Source organism: Leptodactylus fuscus, chromosome 3, assembly GCF_031893055.1.
Source record: "Leptodactylus fuscus isolate aLepFus1 chromosome 3, aLepFus1.hap2, whole genome shotgun sequence".
NCBI classification, from domain to species: domain Eukaryota; kingdom Metazoa; phylum Chordata; class Amphibia; order Anura; family Leptodactylidae; genus Leptodactylus; species Leptodactylus fuscus.
The window spans coordinates 152,531,812-152,543,920 of NC_134267.1; the positions used below are offsets into that span (position 1 = coordinate 152,531,812).

General features: G+C 40.3%; 1 protein-coding gene across 1 annotated transcript in view; it reads right to left on the bottom strand.

The window, feature by feature from the left end:
- Window positions 1–3,803: 3,803 nt before the first annotated feature.
- LOC142198520 (putative cation-transporting ATPase 13A4) overlaps window positions 3,804–12,109 on the bottom strand; it is a 102,522-nt gene continuing 94,216 nt past the window's right edge. Inside the window, exons 26-30 of the mRNA XM_075269552.1 lie at window positions 9,715–9,889; window positions 8,800–8,972; window positions 5,773–5,861; window positions 4,469–4,549; window positions 3,804–4,052 (exon numbers count right to left, since the gene is read on the bottom strand). Coding sequence (XP_075125653.1) covers window positions 3,804–4,052; window positions 4,469–4,549; window positions 5,773–5,861; window positions 8,800–8,972; window positions 9,715–9,889 — 767 coding nt within the window. The remainder of the gene's footprint in view (window positions 4,053–4,468; window positions 4,550–5,772; window positions 5,862–8,799; window positions 8,973–9,714; window positions 9,890–12,109) is intronic.

Here is a 12,109-nt window from a genome sequence, read left to right on the forward strand (position 1 = left end):
GTTTTGTGCCCTTTTTAAGTGGCATGTATAAGTGCACTTTGGTTAATCTGCACTTTAGATTTAAAGGGGCTCTATCAGCAAAATTATGCTAATAGAGCCCCACACATGCGTGAATAGCCTTTAAAAAGGCTATTCAGGTACCGTAAATGTTATATTAAATGCCGGTCCCATTTTTAAATAAAAGCATTAAAACATATATGCTAATCGTACCTGAACGTGCACCATGGGCGGGGATGCACGGTGCGACGTCAGCTTCGGGCACACCTACCTCTTCTGTCTTCTTGTAGTGACGCCCTCTGGTTCTGTGTCTTCGTCCGTCTTCTTGTCTTCAAATCCTGCGCCTGCGTAGTAGCGCTTCCCTCTGGAGCGCTACTGCGCAGACTCACTCACCATTTTACTTAATGGCAGTTCTCGAGTGTAGGGAGGGAATGGCATGACACTGGGGACAGAGATGGAGGAACATGAAACTGTGGGCAGATGAAGGGGGGGACGGCATGACACTGGGGGCAGAGATGGAGGGACATGAAGCTCTGGGCAGAGATGGGGGAACATGAAACTGGGGAACAGATGGGGACATGAAACTGTGGGCAGATGAAGGGGGGTACGGCATGACACTGGCAGCAGAGATGGGGGACATGAAACTGTGGGTAGATGAAGGGGGGTACAGCATGACACTGGGGGCAGAGATGGGGGGACATGAAACTGGGGAAGAGATGGGGGACATGAAACTGCGGGCAGAGATGGAGGGGGGGACATGTAACTGGGGGCAGATGAAGGGGTTATATGAAACTGGGGGAGAGATGGTGAGGGGACATTTAATGTACGGTTGACTGTAGGAGGATTATACTGTGTGGGAGCACATGAAAAATGAATGAGAATGGGCGGAGTCAACATAAAAGTGGGCGGAGCTAACTTTGCAGCATATTTTCTCCCTCTTTCTAATCTTCAAAAGTTGGGAGGTATGCCTAAAGCCATCAGAATATACATATATTCGATGGCTTTAGCCACTCAGAAGCCGCACTACTGTCTGCAGCAATGCTATTCAGCTGGAACGCACGCCGTTATGGACGCACATTCCAAACTGAATTGGGTCACCGCAACATGAGGAACTGTATTGCGGGGTCGTGGCATTAGAAAGGTTGAGAACCACTGCTCTAGACGAATAGGTATGCAAAAACATTTTGTTAAATTCAACGTTTAGAGGCTTCCACTTGCACACAGGCCCCATTCACACTACGACCTTTATTAACTCTCAGAATGGAAGTACAAGATAAACAAATGAATACTATTCACATCACTGGCCAGGAGGGATTGTTAGAAAAAGCCTGAGTTCAGGAGAGAGGGGAAAAAAATGTCCTCTTAGAAGCAGGTCTTAGTCTTAACAGGATTAACCAGCTGCAATGTCCTCTTTAATGTAATGTGTTGTGATATGTAAAATTGTGATAGCAAAATTTTGTTCTGGAAGTTCTCCACACAGATAGAATAATGGAGATGTCCAGCAGTGCTTATCTCAGTGTTATATCAGCTCTGGTCAGAGATCCTGAGGGGAGATCTCTGTGGCTTAATAGCAAGTGTTTCAAAAACAAAATGGAGGCGGCTGTATATCTGGAGGTACCTGAGGTAAAATGGTGAATGTGCTTTCTCACTGTACCTCAGATGACAATGTAGGAGCCTGACTTGCTCTTGTTCCCCTCTCTCTCTCTCTCTGCTTCAAGTGAATTGGGGTCTTTTCTCTTTCCCCTCAGATATGTTGAAACAGTGTCTCAGAATCCGCTCCAAAATCAGACAGAGGATTCTTCCTTCTTTATCCCCCACTCCTCCTCACAGCTCTGTACCCAAGATTGCAGTTTTCAACCTCCCTGGTAAACCTGCTACAGTCTGCAGGTCAACAGTGGGGGTTACATAGAGAACACAACATGTCTTTATAACAATTCAGTACATCAGTAGATCTATTGCTTCAGTACCATAAATTCATCAAAACTTATTTTAAAGTGGCAGGTAGTCTCTCCACCAGGGTAGCATCTGTCACTTCCTGAAATGAGCCTTTTGCCTCAGGCAGCAAGTTACAGTTTACAGAGAGGGTGTTTAGGCCAGGACCCCATGTTACAAAAATGCTGCATTTTACAGTACCTGCAAAGTGGATGAGATTCTGGCTAATCCTGTCTATACATTGCATTAAAAAAATCTGCAGTTGCAATTTCAAAAACACTTGCGGTTTGAAAAATCGCAGCATGTCAGTTACACTTATGGAAATGCTGGGTTTTTTTTTGTCTAGCTATAATAGGAGCAGAAAGTACATAGAGGAAAATGCTGCAGACTTTCTGTGAAAAACAGGGTGGAAAAAAATGCAGTGATTTGCTGCAGGAGACCTTAACCTTAAACTTTCCTTTTTTTTTATTTTTTTTTACAATAGTAAAGGAAAAAAAAAAAATAATATAAATCTATACATTTATTATCAGATACACTGTACAAATGACTTCCCTCATCCAAAAAAAAAAAAAGAAAAAAAAAAGAATTGCAGAATTTCTATTCAAGGGTTTTTAATATTTTTTCAAAAGTTATATAAAGAACAAAAATATACATATAGCAATACAAAGACAGTGACAACAAATATAATATAATATGAGAAGCATAATTATGGGATTTTCAACACTGTCTGTAGTCCATGAGAGGGAAATCTCCAACTGTTGGAATGCTGCAGAGAAAATAAAGGAAGACAGCAAAATAACAGAGCGAGAAAGAGTAATATCGAAGTGTGTCACTATACACACCATAGGATAGTATCTTTTCATATTAGAATGTTCGGTCAACAATGTCATGTAAGTCCTTCATCAATGGGATATTCAGGGATTTCCATGGGGTAAGTGTCGATATTTAGAAATATCAAAGCTAGAGAGGGAGTAATCGTGAGGCCAGAAGTGAAGATAAGAATTGCAGGGGTTTTTTTTGTTTGTTTTTTGCATAACATCCCACATATAATTACACAGAGAATGCGAGTGCCTTACTCAAGAGGGTGAGTACAGCTGTCTTTGGCTAACTGTATTTCTTAATTTTTAGTTTTAGTTGCTCTCCACATACTAGAACACTGTGCAGCTGTATACAATAGGTTGCATTTATGGAATATCTCTACTTGAGATTTTCCCTTCAATGTTTCTGCATCTGACAAGGTCCCATTGTACCATATTATGTCATACTAAGATCCACAGGGTCACTTTCTGTGGACTGTTTTTGCCACTGCTTTTGTTCTACGTACACAGTCCAGTCATATTAATGTGACCACCGCTTACTTTTAACGTCAACGTTAAATAACCAATCGCAGAAGGCACGTGTCATCAGCCATCTGGGTGCACTCATCATTGCGGAAAGCTGTATGCAAGTATGCACAAGTATGCATCTATCCTTGCGGACCATGTTCACCCCTACATGCGAATTGTTTTTCCTCGGGATGATGGCATCTACCAGCAGGACAATGCATCGTGTCATAAAGCTCACAGTGTATGTGCGTGGTTCAAGAAGCACCAGGATGAGTTTACTGTACTCCCTTGGCCAGCAAATTCCCTGGACTTGAATCTGTGGGACCACCTCGATCGGGTTGTTCGCGCCATGGATGCTCAACTGCGTAACCTAGCGCAGCTGGCCACGGCATTGGAGTTGGCATGGCTCAACATCCCAGTGAACATCATCACAACATCCCCTCTCTTCCTGCACGTCTTGCAGCGGTCTGCTCTGCGAAAAGTGGTTATTCTGGATTTTGACAGGTGGTCACATTAATGTGACTGGACTGTGTAGTACTGTAGGCACAATTATGGTTGACACTCAGACGCATTACAAACAACATTCTCTGTCCCAGTATCAAAAGTTGGATTGTCATATGTGTATTTTTGTACATCAGTTCCAAGTTCTATTTGACTGGAATATTGTGTTTGACCCTGAGGGGGCCAGGTTGAGTCACTACACATAGCTCTTTCCAATACTCTATACTGACTGCTTGATCGGTAGTTAAAGCATGACTTCATCAGTAACCACAGTCTTCGGTTTTCAATAAATCCTTCCTGTAAGATAGTTAGGAATATTATTGTTACTGCTTGAAAATTGTGCATATCCATAGATTGATTCTATACTATATATGTACAGATTTGTTACATATATTTACATCTTAGGGTAAGATTGACACTGCCATACTGAAGATATATATATATATATATTTGTACATTCAACTGTGTAAGCATGTATAAACCTGACATCAGCGTACTCCCTAGTTGTACTTGTGAGCTGCAGAAATTTATGTTTGTAGGAAGTCTGTAGACTGTATCATAAAAATTCAGCTGAATGCCTTATTACAATGTACTGTTATAATTTACTGTAAATGTATCTGTGTAAGTGGACTGTATAATTCTGTAATAACCAATGTAGTAACAGTTTCCTCATTCCTCATGAGCTGAGTTTAAAAATATATAAAAATAAATACCTCAACTAAATATGAAACAACAAAAAGAACGGCCACCATAATAATGGTATTCCACCTCCAGTAATACGGTGTGCAGACAAGCTGTGTAAGAAAATAAACAAGGTTATAAGACATATATTTCTAGCACCAACCACAATTGTACAAAGCAGGTGCTAGAGTAATTTACAGGATTCCCATGACAGGATTCTACAGCTGTAAGGGTGAAGACCAGTTGTATGGGTTCATGTCACCGGTGTTGTCACTAATTTATTCATCAATCCTTGTTAATTGTTATCATATTTGCAGGGAAATCTGTGGCCAGAAGAAAAAGCAATAATCACTAGAGATGAGCAAATAGTGAAGTATTCGAGATTTGATATTTGTTTCGAGTAGAGCCTCAATATTCGACTGCTCGATCGAATATCAAATCCCATTATAGACTATGGGAAAAAATGTTCGTTTCAGGGGAACCACTATTCCAATAAAGGAGAGTCACCAAGTCCACGAATAGCAGGAGGAGAGTGTTTAGGAGGTGCGCTGTGCAGTTAAAGAGCACGGACCCCATTATAGTCTATGGGATCCGTGCGCTTTAACTGTACAGCGCTTGCAGTTGCAATGATAAAAAGTAAGCTCCCTCGTAAGAGCAAGCTGTCAGCTCTCCCGATTAGCAAAGACGAGCCTAGGGCAAATCTGATGTGGTCCGATCTTAGACTCCGCCTCCTCACAGACGAGCCTCCGGGAGAAGCAGCGTTGATTGGCCGAATACTGTACCCTGGTCAATCAACACTGGTCAATTAATTCCTATGAGAAATAGAGTCAGCTCCCTCGTAACAGCAAGCTGCCAGCTCTCCCGACTAGCAAGGACGAGATTGCTGCAAATCCAGCATTGATTTGCCAAATGCTAAACACTGTATAGCATTCAGCCAATCAACGCTGGCTCTGAATCGAGTATTTACTGCGAATAGCTAGTAGTATTCGATCGAGTACGAATATTTCGAATACCGTAGTATTCGATCGAATACCTACTCGATCGAATACTACTAGCTCATCTCTAATAATCACTAATTTTTCGCAATGTCATTAAAAATGCAGGCAGAAAAGACCAGAGTAAAGGCAGTACCACATTGTGCGTCCTCATCACAAGATTTCCTATATAACTTATGTTAGTATGCTGATATGAGTTATAGTAAATTTGTCAGATGAGAAGCTTCTCTGCATCTTTGGTGAAAAAAGGCCTGTGTGCCAAGCTAACCTTTGGTAGAGTAAACAAACTAAGAGATTGCGTTATCCTATATCGAGTACATATATTCACTAATGGTTCTTACCTCCATAATTTGATACACTGATTCAATATTTGCAAAATAGACAAATAAATAGGCAGCCACTTGTGCAATGAGTATTATGGTAAACACATCTACGAATAAAAGATGTACAAGAAATGTTGTAATACAGATTGCTATAGATTCTATAAAAACACAAGGTTATTTACATGTTCAATCACTACAATAGTTGGAGGGCTGCCCTGATACGATCTTAGCTATCATACTGTAGCTCACTTCCGTCCTCTCTTCAATGCGTCCTGAATGTAATAACCAGGTTAATCTTTCTGTCCAGCTTCTACTATGATCCTAATACTCTGTGGCAATGTTTTCACAGGTTGCTTGTCCTTCTTTCAATTTAACCCAACGTTTCCCAACCTCTGCCTTACTATTAGGATGGATGTCATGTATTTAAATATCACAGTCACTCAGCTCCTCTATCACACAGCAGAGACCAACATCAATGCCTGCGATCAGCTCCCAAACTTATCACTGGCATCAGCTTACCTAAAGCCTCCACCATGTTGAGGTGAATTGCCAGTTCGGTAGTGAGAGCCTGATCCATTTATGCAACACTAATCCATATGCTCCAAACACTTACATATGACTTCATATCTGGGTATACATATATACTAGTTGAGTTACTGGCTTATGCAGCTTTAAGTATTGTACATGACCCCATTCTTCTGCCCATTCTAAACTGCATATATGCAATATACAAATATTGGTGCATTTTGCTTAGGGCTAGTTCACACGGGGACATGGAGGAGGATTTTGACAGCGGAATCCATGTCATAATCCTCCTCCATACAATGTTAGTCTATGTAGACTGCTAGCTTTTTTTTTTTCTGCTAGCAGAGAATAAGAAGCGACATGACCTTTCTTCAGGCGTTTTCCACCTGAAGAAAGCAATAGAAGTGAATGGGAAGCATTTTTTACCGCACGTTTTTATGCAAAAAAATGCGCGGTAAAAAACATGACGCGTTTTTTGCGGCCCGTTCTCTTAAAGGATGGGATAACCGCATGGAAGCGGTTTTTTACAAAAAAACGCTCCACAAAAAGCGTGCCAAGGTCAAAAAAATGCTTCCTAATTAGGAAGCGTTTTTTTCCGGTGCCAAAATAAGCCACACATTATTTATGTGTGAACTAAGCCTTAGAGATGCAACCACAATAGTGAACCTGCCACTTTATGCTGCTATAAATCCAAGTCTTTGTGAGAGAAGGCGCATAATCTGAAGTCACAACAAGGCAGGACTCCTGAAAATATATGGCAATTTGTGCTGCAAACAGCACTAAAAATCACAAAGTTTGGTAGTTCATAGATATCTGTCATAGGCAAGTGTGCTATGGGAAGAATATGCAAATCTGCCTTCCATGATGTAATCAGGAAGACAGTTGCTGCCTCAGTATTGCAAATCAATAGCGGGCGCTCACTGGAATGTGCAAGCCTGTCTTATGACAGGATTCCAGTGAAATAACCCAATAATGGCTGCTCTCTTTAGCATCAAGCCCGACTTTCCAAGAGGCCTTTGTTTTGCAATGACGCTGGGATTATTACCAGGTATAGTCTCTCAATCGAGGACAGCTGTTTCGATCTACTTGGATCTCTTCAGCTCGATCTAGAGAGGACTATAACCTGGTAGAGGTGAGAGGCTTAGACAGGGTTAAGGGGATATTGTCACTCCTTAGGGAGAGACCACCATATAGGTGTGTGGAGACTTAACAAGTCTCCACACACCTATATGGTGGTCTCTCCTTAAGGAGTGACAATATCCCCTTAACATAGGCAAGTGTGGTCACCCTAAGCAAATATATCATTAGTGATTTATACTTGACTTAATTTATTTGCTCAATAAATCAAATTGTGAAGTCTTTCTATTGCCCTGTGTACATGGCATAATTTTAGTAATTGACTGAAGATATGACTGTGGTGCCATAGGAAAAAAATTCTAAAAGAATTGTAAAAGTGAAGAGCATAAAATGGGTGAAGGTGCTTTGGGTCCATTCAAATGGAGGAAAATGGTGAGGAATTTGTGTGGAATTTCAACGCTGAAAAAAAGCCTCCCATTGACTTCAATGGGTTTCTTTTTCTGCTAGCATAAAAAGGAACCCATTGAAGTCAATATCAGGCTTTTTTTTCAGCGCTGACATTCCACACCAAATTCCTCACCATTTTCCTCTGTGTGAATGGAACCTTAAGCTGGTACATCCGGGTGCATCCATCATGTGGTATCTCCAAGGCTGTACCTCTACTTGCTATTGCTTAAAATGGGAAAACACAGGTGCAATTAGCACATGATGGATGTGGCCAAGATGCAACATCTAAGGGCATTCTAAAATTCTAGATAGTACGCTCATTGTTGCTCTGACTCTCTCGTCTTGACTATAGCAATTCTCTACTAATTGAGCTGCACGAGTGCTCTGGAATGCTCTACTCTGGACAATCAATAATACCCAACTACAGCAGCTTTAAACATGCACTACAGTCTTATCTGTTTAGGCAGACTTGTCACATATCACGTGAAAAAAATATCTATGCATATAGGTTGACTCACGTGTTGGAATGCAAGGGAACACTTTGTAGACTCCTCCAAGCAAGTTCATCGAAAATCCCACAACAATGAAAAAAATTCTAGCATTCCTCAGAACCTGAACCCTCCATACTGACGTTACCTTGAACTTCATGCGCTTAGTATCCATATATTCACAGACACCAGCTGGTAACAGCTCATACAGCTTCATTTATATGAGCCTATGTATTAATAGATGGCTATACCATTTTACCAAATAAGCCCTTTTGCCTCTTGTGTCCTTATATTTCTTCATAGATTGCAAACTCTTGCAAACAGAGTCCTCATCCCTATTGTTTGATATAATAATTTTTTTTGTCACCTTGTAATGTCAAATATTGTCTAATCATGTACCTGTTGATTTGTAAAGTGCTATGGAATATGTTGGTGCTATATAGAAAAAGTTATTATTTATTAGAGTTTGATTAAATTGTGACATTATGTGCCTACATTTCATACTTACAATTAGTATAGATTGGCTTTCTGAAAGGTCTTCCCTTACAAAACACAAATTCTACAATAATGAGATTCATCCCACTTATGAACCACATGGTGGTTGTTAAAAAATTTCGATTAACCAAGAGTGTATCATCTATTGTATTGTTCTGTGAACTGTGATTCAATGGAAGACATCCACTGCAAGGGAGAAAAGATATCAAAACAAATAGTGTTATCATGGTATAAATAAATATATCAGGTGTATAAACATATATATATATATATATATATATATATATATATATATATATATATATATATATATATATATATGTATCCCCCCTTTCAAGGGATTCTGTGATTGGGAAAACTCATTTTTAACTAAGCATATATTTTCATAGAAAGGCTATTCTACACATACCTTTTATTTGTTAATCCTCTCAACTGTTTTTGAATTAGCCTGCTTTTATTGATATGCTAATTAGCCATCAACGAGCACTGGAAGTTCACTCAGCACTGCAGTACTTAATGTGGTTGCCAAATGATGATCCACCCCAGGTAGCTAGCTAGGTCTCATCTGTGCTGCCACAGGATGAATAATCAAGACAATATTGTGTTTTACCTGAAATTTACTTGTCTTGAGTACAAAGCATACTCTCCCAACTTAAAAATAGCTAAAAAAAACAACAAAAAAAAAACCTTTCCCAATAAAAACACAAGAAAATAGTAAAAAAAGGAGGGGGTTCTTATAATTATATAATTAATTATCCTAAAATAAATTGAAGGCGGGGATGCAGACCCACTGTGCTGCCCTGGACTCAAAACATTTGAAACATTTCAGGTAAAACCCAATTTTGTCTATATCCTGCATAATTTGTCTAGATTTCTATCAAATACTATCTTATATCTGAATATTTGAACGGAGGGAAATTAAAATTACCTTAAGACATCGGTGTCATGGTACCATGGCTGCTGCTGGACCACCGTGAATGCAATTGTTTGTACAATCAGACTAAACGTGATGTGCAGAATCATTGACAACAACAAAGGTGGAGAAATGAGCTGTCCTGAGGGCCGGTAAGGAGCCAGTTTCAGAGCTGGTCCAGTTAAACTCACTGAAAAAGAATACTGTACTGTTAGTAAATGTATTTGAGTTGATTTTTGTTAATGTCCCATATAATGTTATTGATATTTTTCATCAAGTTTTACAACTTATTTGTTTAAAAGCTAATTTACAAAAAAAATAACACACCAAGAACAAATTGTTGGAATGGAAAAAACTGTAGATGTGTGAATGTAATGATTATATATGTAAGTGATAATATAAAAAAACACGAAAACTTGGTAATCTTCAGTAGTTGATACCTTTTTAATGGCTAACTCATAATGATGACAAATGGCTAACGTTTCGAAGCGCAAGGCTCCTTTGTCAAAGCAAATTTAAAAACATTTTTGAAGGATGCATATATATATATATATATATATATATATATATATATATATATATATATATATATATATACACAGAGCAGGCACAAAGGGTGTTAGATTTCAGGAGGAGGGGGGGGTTGTTAGTAGTTGGTGAGACAATGTAAGCAATTGGTGGAGACATTTGCTAGAGACAATGTGGTAATTGGTGGAGACAATATAAACACTTACAGGTCCTTGTCAGATCACACACTACTGTAAAAAGACATGAACCCCTGTGATGCATTAATCCCACACTCTAGTGTCCGAAACAATGTCATGAATTTATATTCATGTATGCGTCTTTCTCTCTTAGATCTGAAATTCCCTCTCAAAATCAGAATTTTCATGTCATTGGTAATGTTGTGGTCCCCCCTGCAAAAATGTTTTGACACGGGAAGGTCAGATCTTTGTTCTTTAATAGTATGGCGATGTGAGTTCATGCGCAGTCTAAGTTGCTGTCCGGTCTCTCCAACATACAGATTATCAGTGGAGCATTTGGTACACATAATTAAATACACTACATTGGATGTGCTGCAGGTGAAGGTACCTGGAATGTTATATTCCTTGTTCGAGTTTGGTATCTCTATCCTGTCAGTGGTCAGTATGTGGGGGCAGGTTTTGCACCTCTTATTCCCACATGGAAATGTTCCTGCGTTGGTTGGGGATGTTAGTGAGCTACTGACCATCATATTCCTGAGGTTTGGTGGCTGTCTATAGCACAGGAGAGGGGGGTCCGGAAATATGGATGTTAGACGGTTGTCTTTTTGTAGTAGTGGATGTAGTTTGCGTGTGATTCCTCTCAGCGTCTCCAGGTGGGGGTTATAAGTGACAACCAGGGGCACTCGGTTGTTCTCCTGTTTGGTATTGTATCTTAATAACTCCGATCTTGGTATCCTGGTGGCTCTGGTGATTTGGTTATCAATCGTTCTTGGATGGTAACCCTGCTTCAAGAATGTGTCTCTGAGGACTCCGAGGTGTTCTTCTCTATCTGCAGGGTTAGAGCATATGCGATGGTATCTGATGGCCTGGCTGTACACAATAGAGTTCTTTATGTGTTTCGGATGAAAGCTGTCCCATCCTAGGTAGGTTGGTCGGTCAATCGGCTTCCGATACAGTGATGTCTCAATTTTGTTGTCCTGTATCTTGATGACTGTGTCTAGGAAGTTTATTTCCGAGAAGGAGTGATTGAGCGTCAGGTTGATGGTGGGATGGAATTGGTTGAATAGTTCATGGAAGGTTTTCAGCTGTTGTTCAGACCCAGTCCAAATGATTAGGATATCGTCAATGAATCGGTAGTAGGCCAGGGGCCTAATGGTGCAGGTGGAGAGGAAGTCACTCTCAAGCTTGGCCATGAAGAGATTAGCGTACTGTGGCGCCATTTTGCTCCCCATTGCGGTGCCAGTCTGCTGTAGATAGATACAGTCACCAAAAGAAAAGTAATTGTGGGTGAGGATGAATTTCGTGAGTTTCACCACTGATTCAGCGCTCATACCTCGCTTTTCCATGAAAAACTGGCAGGCGTTTACACCATCCTGGTGTGGGATGTTGGGGTACAGGGATTCTACATCCATGGTGGCCAGGATGGTTCCATCTGGAAGGGGACCTATAGTGGATAGCTTATTTAATAGGTCTGTGGTGTCCTGAAGGTAGCTGGCTGTATCCTTCACTAGGGGTTTCAGAGTGCCCTCCACCCATCCAGAGATCTGTTCAGTGAGTGTCCCCACACATGAGATGATCGGTCTCCCTGGGTTCCCAGGTTTGTGTAGTTTAGGGAGCAACTGGACGAAATTTTGTTCTGGATAATTATATAGACTGTTTTAGACACATGGTCAAATCAACTATACTGGATACAAATAAAGCCCTGC